General features: G+C 36.6%; 1 protein-coding gene across 1 annotated transcript in view; it reads right to left on the reverse strand.

Annotated features, from left to right (window-relative positions):
* Positions 1-2,162: 2,162 nt before the first annotated feature.
* The window catches only part of LOC135211447 (uncharacterized), an 18,993-nt gene continuing 8,655 nt past the window's right edge, over positions 2,163-12,500 (reverse strand). The window contains exons 2-5 of the mRNA XM_064244755.1: positions 6,337-6,444; positions 3,718-3,866; positions 2,560-3,031; positions 2,163-2,174 (exon numbers count right to left, since the gene is read on the reverse strand). Coding sequence (XP_064100825.1) covers positions 2,163-2,174; positions 2,560-3,031; positions 3,718-3,866; positions 6,337-6,444 — 741 coding nt within the window. The remainder of the gene's footprint in view (positions 2,175-2,559; positions 3,032-3,717; positions 3,867-6,336; positions 6,445-12,500) is intronic.

Raw genomic sequence — 12,500 nt, forward strand, 5'->3', positions numbered from 1 at the left:
TATTGAGGGCTAATACACGTGCTGAAATGTATACTAAAAATAATGCTTGTGCTGAAAGGCATAAAAAAGAAAATACTTGTGCTGAAAGGCATACAAAGATAATACTTGTACTTCAGCAATAAAAGAAGATACATAAAGCAACTTACAGAATAGATTGGTAATTTGGAAATAATAATGGATTTGTAGTAGTTGTACATGACTCTCAACACATGTGTAGGTATGCATATAGGTTATATATATATATATATATATATATAGAAGAACATAAATTAATGGTACCCTTATGAGAAATGAGAGATATATGTTGCAAATGCATAGTTAAATATGAGATTCACACTCATATATATGTTTTCGTGGTGTACTGACGCACAGCTAGAGTTTGGATTCACAGAAAGTATTTTTAAATGCAATAGTACAAAACAAGTCGACAGACCATGTAAAGTGATCAGTTTTACGTGACTCTTATGTCCCAGGATTTCAAATGTCTTTACTGACATTCCTTGGTTGGTCCTTCCTAATTTTCTTGGTCCAGCGCCAAACGAATACATTCGTGACGATTATTATCAGTAACATGCACATACACAAGGCTAGAAGTGAATAGTAGAATGTGGCTTCTTCAAACGTGAAAACAGGATGGATGGAATCCATAGTATCCAAATTTTTTATTGTTTTAACGACAGAAGGGTTGTATGGGAGGGGACGTGCTGTTATATTGGTGGTCTTCCAGGTATAGTTTGCGAAATACGTTTTTCCTTGGATGATGGCGTTTATCCATGGATGGTGTAGTCGGTTGTCGTCCCCACACATCCGTCAGCCTCGATGAAAAGATGGATACCACTGCTGAACCGTCTGTGCAAACGACGTCGAATTTCTCTGAAGAAAATCTTAGCCAGGTTCCGTTGTTCAGCCTGTGAGCGAACTTAGACTTCTTATATGTGTACAAATAGTTCAAGTAGTGTTCTCACGTATGGGACGAAGTTCCATTGAGTGCTAGGTCCAACTCACATGAACTCTCAGAAATATTCCCGAATTCAAAGGAGTCGGCCATTCAAACCTTTTTCTCCATGGCTGCGTAACAATTAACGAACGATTCCGGGTCTCTGACGACCGGAAAAGTTTCCTTGTTAGGGGAAATTAATACGTAGGCGGACAGATTGGATATAACTGGTAATGAGCTATTCGACATGTACGTAGGAAAAGGAGAAATTTTATAGGATTCCCATGCGTCGGAAGGATCAAAAGGGATATTGATTATGATTTTACTTTGCTCTACACTCACTGAGATTGAACTATAGTAAAATTCAAGCTTATGTGATTCGATCAACGGAGTGTAACCGACTCTATCACGAGCGTTGTCTATAATCCTTGTTAAATCTTTGATGGGCTATTAATAAGTGCGGTGACAGAACACCTTTAGTAGCAATTGTGATAGCTTCAACGTAATCTTTGGTTTTTTCAATGAAATGAGAAACTTTATTGTATATATGATCCATCTTTGTATTATAGTATGATAATGTTGCGAGCAAAGATTGAACGTCCAGAACATGATTTAAGTTACTTGAATGTTCCTTCACTACTGTTATGAGTCGGAAATTGATTTAATTTGTTTATTGAGTTCAGAAAGGATTATATCTTGTTCGTGCTGTAATCCTTCTATTCTCTTATTCTGATCGTTAATTTTAAGACGATTAGAGATACACAAACCTAACCTTGCAACAAAACCAAATAAATTAAGTGCAGCAAAGATGATCGGGTTACGTCTATCAACAGTGTTATGCGGCATTTACCCCATAAGTAGGTCACGAGCTAAACATTCCGTGTCAGCCGTCTTATTCTGCAATTCAAAGGGCATTAACTCAGCAATACGCGATACTCAAGGTGTGAGCGAGTGACCGTTCGTCGCTTGGAGGGAAGTGGGTAGGTTCTGTGCAATTGAATTAAGGATTCAGCGAAAAGAGTCAGTTCCGATTTAATTACGTCATTCTCTTGAAAGAAAATAGCCTTCATGCCTATTTCTAGTATGATGTTGTTGTATGTAACGAAAAGGTCTTTATTTCTCTTAATGACTGAGCCATGATTACATCGTAATAAGGAACTCTTAGGATTAATGCCATCCGAGAAAGATACTTGAATAATTAGTACTAGGTATAACAAGACAAGCTTCATGTTGGAGCCTGCAATAACAAAAATATTTGTAATAACACATTTTAAAAATAACCAACACATCAAATAAAATATGATACAGAGAAAAAAATTTATAACAAAGAAAGGAGATTTTTTCATACAAACCCATAGAGGGTTAAGCCCGTACGTGAGCCATGGATACTGTGCGAATGTCGGTAGGTTTGGTTAGGTTCTGAACTTTCAGTCTATTCGCTACCAAAATTTCAAGAATTACGAAAGGTCCTTCAAATTTCGAAGTTAGTTTGTACTTCAATCCTTTCCGTACGTAAACTTGTATATATATATATATAATATATATATAATATATATATATATATATTATATAATATATATATATATATATACATATATATATATATATGTATTATCACCTACTGCACAGGGCTTTGTTTGTTTTGTGTTTTTGTCGTGTGTATTCTTCATGATGATTTGAGCTTCTTGAAGATACCTACGAAGTGTATTAAACCTGTTTACACTGGTATACACTATGTCCTTGAGAGGATCTGACAAATCGGTTGTAGGTGTGAAGATATGAAAAGGTGTCCTAGCGGGCACGCAGTAGATTGCTTCGTGAGGCGACATTTCGGTAGAGTGGTGATAACTGTGATTGAGTGTGCTTGATACAGCAGGGATGATGGCTATGTCCCAATTTAGATCCATACCCCCTAGGGTAACCCGTAGGATGTCTAGCATCTTACGATTCTCACGTTCTACCAAACCATTGGATTCAGGATGATAAATCATAGTATTGATTTTCTTTATGCCTAACAATATACACAAGGAATTAAGAAAGAGATTGTTGAATTCTCCGCCGAAGTTGGAGATAATTGTGTGAGGAATTCCATGTCTACAAATATAACATTCGTAAAAACTCCTTGCACATTCAATAGCTGTTTTATTCCATAAAGGTATTCATTCTGTGTATCTGGTTAAGGCGTCAATTAACACTAAGAGATGCAGATTTCCCCTGTCAGACTCATGAAAACCTGTTAACCAATCTAGGTGTACCCGTTCAAAAGGTTTGTTTGGAACGGGGTAGGTTCTGAGAATGACGGTTGTCTTAGTGTGTCCTTTGTGTTTGTGACAAATATTGCAATTGTTTATGTTTCCTGATATCTGTAGTCATCGTAGACCAGTAGCATAGTGACTTGGCCTTTTGTGACATGATAGAAAACCCAGGATGACCGTGTAAGGGATTGGAATGGAACCAGTTTACGATGGTCAGTATGAGAGAGATTGGTAAAACTACCTGGTCGTTAATCGACTGCGGCGTACTTCGGGTTTTCCTAGTCACGGATCTACACAGAATATTATCCTTGATTATGAAATTTCGTTGCGAATATTTTACGTATTCCTTTTCTTTACGATTTCCGTTCAAAGCGTTTAATATTTAACTTAACTGAGGGTCTTTCTGTTGTTCAGTCTGTACCAGTTCCGGGCTCCACCCCATGTCTTCAATGTTCTCGATCGTTTGGGTTAATGACTTGTATGGGTGTGGCAATATCTTCTAATTCAGCTAATGGTTTTGAATACGTTGGTGCTGGGTTCTGTGATGACGCATCAGCGATGATATTTGCTTTCCCAGGTAGATATCCTATTTTTGTGCTGAAGTCCTGAATGGTCATAGCCCATCTCGTTCTTTTAGGGCTGTGGTTAAAGCCTTTGAAGAAGTCGGTGAGAGGCTTATGGTCAGTAAGGACGTTAACAGGATAACCGTAAATTATGAACTTGAAATGCGTTAACGAATTAACAATAGCTAACCCTTCCTTGTCTATTAATGCGTATTTACTTTAAGAGGGCTTCAATTTGCGTGAGTGAAAAGTATTGGGAAAAGCTTGTCATCATATTGTTGAAGTAGTACCCCTCCTACCCCCTGATCTGAGGCATCAGTTGCAACAAAGAATTCCTTACTGAAATTGGGAAATTTTAAAATAGGGGAGGTGCTCAATTTCTCGCTTAATGTATCGAATGCCAATTGATGTCTTTCTTCCCTTATGAAATCTGCACCTTTCTTAGTGAGGTCAGTTAAAGGAGCGTTAATTAGTGAGTAGTTATGCACGGACCTGTGGTAGTAACCGGACATGGCCAGAAACTGTTGTACGCCCTTAATGTTAGTGGGTGCAGGGAAGTTGCTGATGACTGAAACTTTATCATGGACTACTTTAAGACCTTGACAGGATACTGTAAAGCCCAAATAGACTAGTTCTTTAAAAAAAAAAAAACTCACATTTAGAAATTTTTACTCTTAAATTATGCTGTCTTAATCTCTGAAGAACTAACTCAAGTTTACGCAAGTGCTCTTCTATGGTATTGGAAAAAATTACAAGATCGTCCATATAGGCGTGGAGGGTTACACCTAGCAGGTCACCAAACACTATATTAGTCATTCTCGTGAAGGCATACGTAAAAATTCATAATGTCCCCTTGTCGTGCTAAAAACGGCGTAAGGTGTGCTTTCTTTATCTAAGGGTATCTGGTGAAAGCCTTTACCTAAGTCCAGTGAAGTGAAATATTTATTCTGACCTTACAGGGATAAGACGTCATCGGTACATGGCACTGGGAATCGATGGGGAATCGTTTCTTCGTTTAGGCGACGGAAGTCTACACATATCCGCCAAGTCCGATCCTTTTTTGGCACAACAATTAAAGGAAAGTTATAAGGGCTGTTGGATTTTTTTTAATAACTCCCTCGGCTAACATTTTATCTACATCTTCATTGATTTCGTTCTGAAATTTCATAGGAAGGCAATACAAGTACGTAGATAACCTTATTTTCATCCCTTAATCTGATATGATGTTCAATTACATCTGTTTTTCCTAGAAATCCCTTGCTCGTGGAAAAGACATCGTGATATTTGGACAGAAGCTCGAAAAATTTCTGTCTAATCCTCTGATCCTGGATATCTGCATTTATTTTATTTCTGATTGAGTGTAAAAGAGAATCGTCTACAGTCGGTTGGACTGGGTTAATTTCAGTGACGGTAAGAATTCGATATTTATGTACTTCAACGTCTATGACGTGTTGGTTCTCTTTAATTACTAAATCGGTATTCAGGTGGTTACAGACTTCAATATTGACCTGGTAATGGGAGTCAACAATGTACAAAGCTTGTGTTACGGAAAGTTGGGGAATCGATGGGGAATCGTTTCTTCGTTTAGGCGACGGAAGTCTACACATATCCGCCAAGTCCGATCCTTTTTTGGCACAACAATTAAAGGAAAGTTATAAGGGCTGTTGGATTTTTTTTATAACTCCCTCGGCTAACATTTTATCTACATCTTCATTGATTTCGTTCTGAAATTTCATAGGAAGGCAATACAAGTACGTAGATAACCTTATTTTCATCCCTTAATCTGATATGATGTTCAATTACATCTGTTTTTCCTAGAAATCCCTTGCTCGTGGAAAAGACATCGTGATATTTGGACAGAAGCTCGAAAAATTTCTGTCTAATCCTCTGATCCTGGATATCTGCATTTATTTTATTTCTGATTGAGTGTAAAAGAGAATCGTCTACAGTCGGTTGGACTGGGTTAATTTCAGTGACGGTAAGAATTCGATATTTATGTACTTCAACGTCTATGACGTGTTGGTTCTCTTTAATTACTAAATCGGTATTCAGGTGGTTACAGACTTCAATATTGACCTGGTAATGGGAGTCAACAATGTACAAAGCTTGTGTTACGGAAAGTTCATTAATTTTCACAAAGTCCGGAAGGATTAAAATTTCTGGCCCTGGCAAAATTTTCCTAACATGTATAGAGAGATACGATTGTGTATTGGGTTCGAGCGACTGCGTGTAGGTTGCCAGAGCCGGTTTCCGAGAATTGTGTTGAGTGGTTTGAATGATATCTTTGTTCATGAAACAGGTGATAGGTTCTTCTATGTACGTTACTGTTTGAGTATCTGTCTTCCTTTGGTCCAAAACGGATTTTAATGTGTGCGAAGACTTGTAGAATTTTCCCTTGATAAATACGCTATTCATTTACAGGAGTTAGAACACATAGATGGATATCCTACAATTACAACTGGATACATATTAATGTGTTGGACTATGACAAAAGTATCTGTGAGCGTACGCTTTCCCACACAATACTTTGGTTATTTTGGGCAGAAGGATTAGGAAGTAAGTTCCTGGACGGTCGTTTTACCTGTGTTTGTTTCTGCGCAGCATTACCATGAGAAGGTATTTTCTTATTGTGGTCGGGGTGTTTCTTCTTACTATCACTACCAACATTCTGTGTAATTTTAACATTACTCTGTGAGCGGTCAAGAGTATTATGCTAAGCATATGAATGGTTTGTGCTATAATGAATCGAACAAAAACGTGTGCAGCAGTCATTCATCATATGGCCATTCTCTCATTGAAACAAGTTGTCTCGACCGGATTATTACTAACTACATTTACTTGGTGGTTTATTTTCTTGTTTTGAAAAGGCCTAACTTTCTTGTACATGTCCAGTTCTGTACTGTCGGGAGTTAGTTTATCATCAAAACACCGAATTAAGGCTTCTGGCAACATTGCTTATATGAAGGTTAGGTAAATTAGCCTGACGAAGTTCTTGGTGGTAATATTGGTACCGTTAACCCAATTTGACTGATTAAATTGATCCATGTATTCGCTCAGATGGTCTGCAATTAACACTGCCCTATCTACCAAACTGAGATTAGTCGTGGAAATAAGCTTATGTATATTCCTCAAAGCTAACACTTCATCCAGCACTTCTTCACTACCTTAGATTGAACGTAATTTTACTTTGAGTCATGGAAATAAGCTTATGTTTATTCCTCAAAGCTAACACTTCATCCAGTGCTTCTTCACTACTGTAGATTGAACGTAATTTTACTTTGAAATCTTCCCAAGTGTTTGCCTCTTGAAAGGAAATCCCTCTAAGGTATGATCCAGCGTCACCCTTTGCAAAATCAATGAAGCTTTTAGCTTCCTGAAGCTGTAAGGATGGAATTGTGATACTTTTTGCTTTTAAGTGAGCGTCTACGGATGAAATCCATGATTCAACCCCTTGTGTCAAAAATCCATTAACTTGCCCTAGGAAGGGTACAATTGCATTAACCAACGTTACTACGGGATTGCTGGGTGGGCTAGAAGCGGACGCCGCAGCAGGTGTGGTGGTAGCCATCTTTACTATACGTGTTTTATGAACAGTACGTGTGTTAGTAATCCTATCAAAATATCAGTATGAATATACCCTAACCCTGCACAAACGCATAAGACGCTTTTTGCCTACCTCAAATAAATGCACACACGGAAAATTATATATAAGTCACACAGTAAAAGATGAGAATAACATACGCTCGTAAAACACAGTAAAAATATTAAAGTGATATCCCTGGAAATAGAGAGTTGGTAAAAATTACAGAATATTATTCCTGCAAGAGTTTTTTTTTTTTTTTTTTAGTAAATGTCATTTTAACTCACCCAGGAACAGCAATGCCTTGAAATCGAACGAGTGTATGAATTGAATGGCTACACAGCAATGAATAAGCTAGGTTTACTTAGCTCGTATATATGGCGTGTCTTCTGCTTGTGTATAAAAACGCCCTATGCCAGTCATCCATATGTCCTTCACATCCTAGAGGCGGATGTGTTTGCTTGTTGCAGCAACGTGGGTTGTTTCTTTCCGTCGTCCTGTTGATGATCTTCCAGGAAGCATATGTTAACGAGGTGTTTTGATGCCGATGATATGAAGTTGAAGACTCCGATGACATCAAAATGCTGCCGTTGGCGCATTGATGATACACTAATATATTGTGTTGTTAAGTAGAAGTCAAGATTCAATCCCAGATTTGCTCAGTTGAATGTCGGTGAAGGCCGCCTCGGGATGTTTTCATGACCACTGCACTGCGCTGACAGACGTGTGATTCATTCTTAAGATGTGGTGAAAGTGATGTGAAGACAAAGTTCGTAGCCAGCTGCCACCATTTATTGTAGCTTTGACCAGCTTTCCACGATATACAGGCAAGCGGTCCGCCAGAGGCACTTCTGATTCACAGTCATGAATAGCGTTTGGTATTCGAGGCGCATAATTAATCTCTCTCTCTCTCTCTCTCTCTCTCTCTCTCTCTCTCTCTCTCTCTCTCTCTCATAGTTGGTATTCTTCAAGGTTCTCTTAAAACACATCAAAGTATAAAAGATACATATATTGTCTTAACTATTTACAACAAGTTAAGACTCATCTTAGAGATAGGAGCTCTTTTAAGGATTCTTGAGTAGATGGGAGATAGGAAGAGAGTGAATGTAAAGTTCTCAATTTGATCTAAGGAAAAAGTGACATACGTACAAACTAACATGCACACATGAGTTTTGGGGTCATGAGAAAGAATAAGGATTCAAGGGTTGATTTAGATTCTCATGAGAGTCTGGTTGGTCACGTAGACCAAGGGAACTGATGAGACACTTGTTTATAAGAAACATGATAATTCAGTATTTGCACATATCCTGAGTAGACATGATAATTTTGGAGTTTTTTCCTCCTTGACCTATTATACAGAGCATAACGATATCTTTATAATGGAAATAAGATGCATTTCCATTTTTGTATGTAATTCTATTACATTGTTCTCTTTTTACCAAAGTCCCTATAGATTCTATTTTAGAGTATTATAGTAACGAACTAACCCAGCATCGATTACCTCTACCTGTAAGTCACATTATTTCACTCATTAGGTTGTGCATTTGTGATTGTAAGGTTATATTACATGGTGAATTTTATCAACACATATTTGGTATGGCAATGGGCGACCCTTTATCATCACTCCTCTCAAACTTGTACATGGAATTCTTTGAAAAATGGTATTTACCTAATATTATTAAATTTTATATTCCAATAAAGTAGTATAGATATGTTAAAGATATTTTAGCTGTTTTGCCTGCTGGTATTGATGTAAATGATTTATTCTCTATATCAAATAGCCAGGTACTTCGATTAAGTTTACTTTAGAATTGGAAAAAGACAATTGCCTTCCTTTCTTAGATGATTTGATACATAGAAAACTATTTCAATGTAAAGTCAGTATATATAGGAAACCAACCAACAACTTAACTTATGTCCATTTTTATTCAGGCCACCATCTTAACATCAAAATATCAATTTTCTATTTTATGTTTTTACGAGTATTGCATATTGTCAGTCCCCAATATTTGGATCAAGAAATTGAACACAAGAAAAATAGGGGCAGATTTACGTTATCCTTCACAAATATTAGATATTTACTATAAAAAGCCCACTAAAAGTTTTATAGTGTAAGTAACACAGAGAAAGAAACTTCTAGAACATTCTCAGCTTGCCTTATTGTATCGGTTTTGAAACCATAAAATCATTGTTAAACTCTTTTAAGGTTAACCTCGTTTTTCCTTCAATAACACTAAAAGATTTTTTTACTATAATAACACACTAAAAGGAATGATAATAAAAAGTGGCCCATGGGAAAGCAACAACATAACGTATAAAGTTCCATATATGGACTGCATTCTTTTTATGTCCGTCAATCTAGCAAGGACTTAGAAGTTAGAATCAAACAGCATAAATATTCTGTCAAAACTGGGCAAACATCCAATAAAATCTTCATTCATTTAAGTGAAAACAATCACTGGATAAAGTGGATTGGTAGTTCAGTAATTGGAGGATCAAAAGATGTTTACTACGAAATCTTTTAGAATCTGCCATTATACAACTTACTTCACGTTGTAATTTCAATGTCAGTCTTGGCCTGTTTCATTTAGATCCTTGAATATGTAACATGTTTAAGAATGACCTCAAATACAGTCACGGACTTAATTGCAAATTAGTTGCCTAATAGGTATTTTCTTTGACTATATGTATGGTTAATATATATTTTATGAATAAGTTTATCTTGTGAAAAAAAAAAAGTTGTTGTTTACCAAAAGTTTGAATGTGGTCAGTTGCCGACCTGTATATTCCTCTAATTGTCTTGTCCCTGTGTCTGAGCAGTTGGACTTAATCTTTTTGTAAACCTCTTAAATTGTACCCATGTTTTGTTTGGGAAGGTTATTGATTCGCCAGGTGTGTTGGATTCTAGCTACTTATTTCCTTTATAATCCCAATCTGCCACTTATGTGACCCTTCCTTGTCCACTCAGTTTCTAATGTATGTCAGTCTGCTAAATAAAGGACGTCGAGTCGAACGATCTTGCAGCTACTCCATTGTTTCACTTTCCTTCGTGGCTCCTAGTTTCATTTATATATTCATCACATTCCAAACTTATATATATTTTCATGTTTTTTCATCCCACTTCACCTCACCAGTAATTGGAATTTAAATTAAGCTAGATGCAGCAGTCATTTTTAACCCCCCCCCCCCCCAACCACATCGTATGACTTGGGGGGGAATTTAAGGAAAGCAGTAGAGATGCCCGTCATGGGGGATTGGCATTTCCGTTCTTCCCCAAAGGTAGGGGGTATAAATTTGTTAAACACTAGAGACCTATCGTAGAGTAAAAGGGTAGGTCACGGGGGTTACATGGGCTGCTGGTTGGGCATTTAGGTAGTCTTAGCTTTAAGGTCTATTCTCCCATAATCTTGTGCTTGTTATTTTGCACCTTCCAGACAGATGCCGCTCCCTGTGCTTGAATTGAGATGAAAACGTGAATGCCCTGGATTGGCCTCAGTCCTTTACTAGTCCTTATAGGGGTCAGACGTGACCGCCGCTGCATTGCCAGCCCCTTTGTTTCATCTTCGCTGGTTGGTGTCTGCACCCTATCTCAAGCTACATGCGCACACAATCTAAGGTACGTCTAGAAGTTGCAAATTCAACCAGCCCCTATCTCTCTGAGACGAAAAACTCACTAATTTTTCCAAATTTAAATTTCCCTTTTCTCTCTACGAACACGTTTGTACCATTCCTAGCATCACGTGTTTCCCTTGTGACTTGTTCAAAGCTATTAACTGAGCTATTCAACATAAGCATTTGTTTCTTCCCATATTATCAGCATTGTGTTTGATTTAATGATGAATTCCCTCCATAGCAATTTAATCATAAATTTTGTGAGAGAAGTCTTTGTTTTGTGTTTAATTGTAACCTGGAATGTTCCTGTCTCCTTGCCAAGTGCCCACTTACCGTACAAGATATTATCCTCAATAATTAGCAACCAGTCTTGCATAGATCGTGAATTCGGCCCATCTCTCATGTTAAGAGGCACCCGTTAACGAATTGCTATTGTGATATAATAGAGTAACTTATCACAGTATTTTGTGCCCTCTCCACGGGTTTTATCTGCCGTTCAGTTTGTTTCAAGGCTGTACATTTTTGTAAATAAACTTAACTTAAATATAAACGGCTGGTTTCCTGGCGACCTTATTTAATTCAGTGATTTTCTAACTCAAGGTAAGTTTAAAGTGCTCCATTCTTGCCCTTAACCTTACGTGTGTGAGTCGTGGTGGCCCTTATAGCAAATCACATGATTTTTCTAATACGTTTCTTCATCCAAAACGACCCCCACACGTAAAACAAATACACACACACACACACACAGACATATATATATATATATATATATATATATATATATATATATATATATATATATATATATATATATATATTATACATATATATATATATATATATGTATATATATATATATATATATATATATATATATATATAATATATATATATATATATATATATATATATATATATATCTATATTATATATATACAACATTGTTGTATATCAGTGTATAAGAATGAGTGACTTTGCGCCCGGGTTATAGAAAAATATATAATAGCAATCCTTAATTTTAAAGCCCTGAATGCACTTCTTTTATCATAGTTAATTATTTCAAATTTCAATCTCGTTCCATTCTAAGCAAAATGGAATTTAACACAAAACTGAATTGTTACTACAGTTGATTTTAATTTTTTCCCATGAGTCCTTTGAATATATATTTGATTTTATATTTGCACCATTCAAATACCAAATGAAATAAGAAATTACTTTTTGCTTTTTTTTGGTCGCCATGAAATTTCATTACATAATTTTTTTTGCAGTAAAACAACTTACATGAAAAGATAGAAATTTTATAATCCTCGAAACAAAACATAACATCAAAATCAAGAAGAATGGGGCCTTTGATTGGATAAGAAGAGTAATCGTTTATACGAGAAACTATCAACAGTCAATTTACTGTTCTAATTCTGGCTCAACCGAAAAGATGGGAAACAGCTTTTGATGAAGCGTCCACCAGAAAAACAATTTACGATGACAGCTCTTACCCCGAATGGCGCGCGATCACGCTGATGTTCCTTTCTTGCCGCTTAAGGGTTAACAATATA

This window comes from Macrobrachium nipponense, chromosome 4 (genome assembly GCF_015104395.2).
Source record: "Macrobrachium nipponense isolate FS-2020 chromosome 4, ASM1510439v2, whole genome shotgun sequence".
Taxonomy (NCBI): Eukaryota; Metazoa; Arthropoda; class Malacostraca; order Decapoda; family Palaemonidae; genus Macrobrachium; species Macrobrachium nipponense.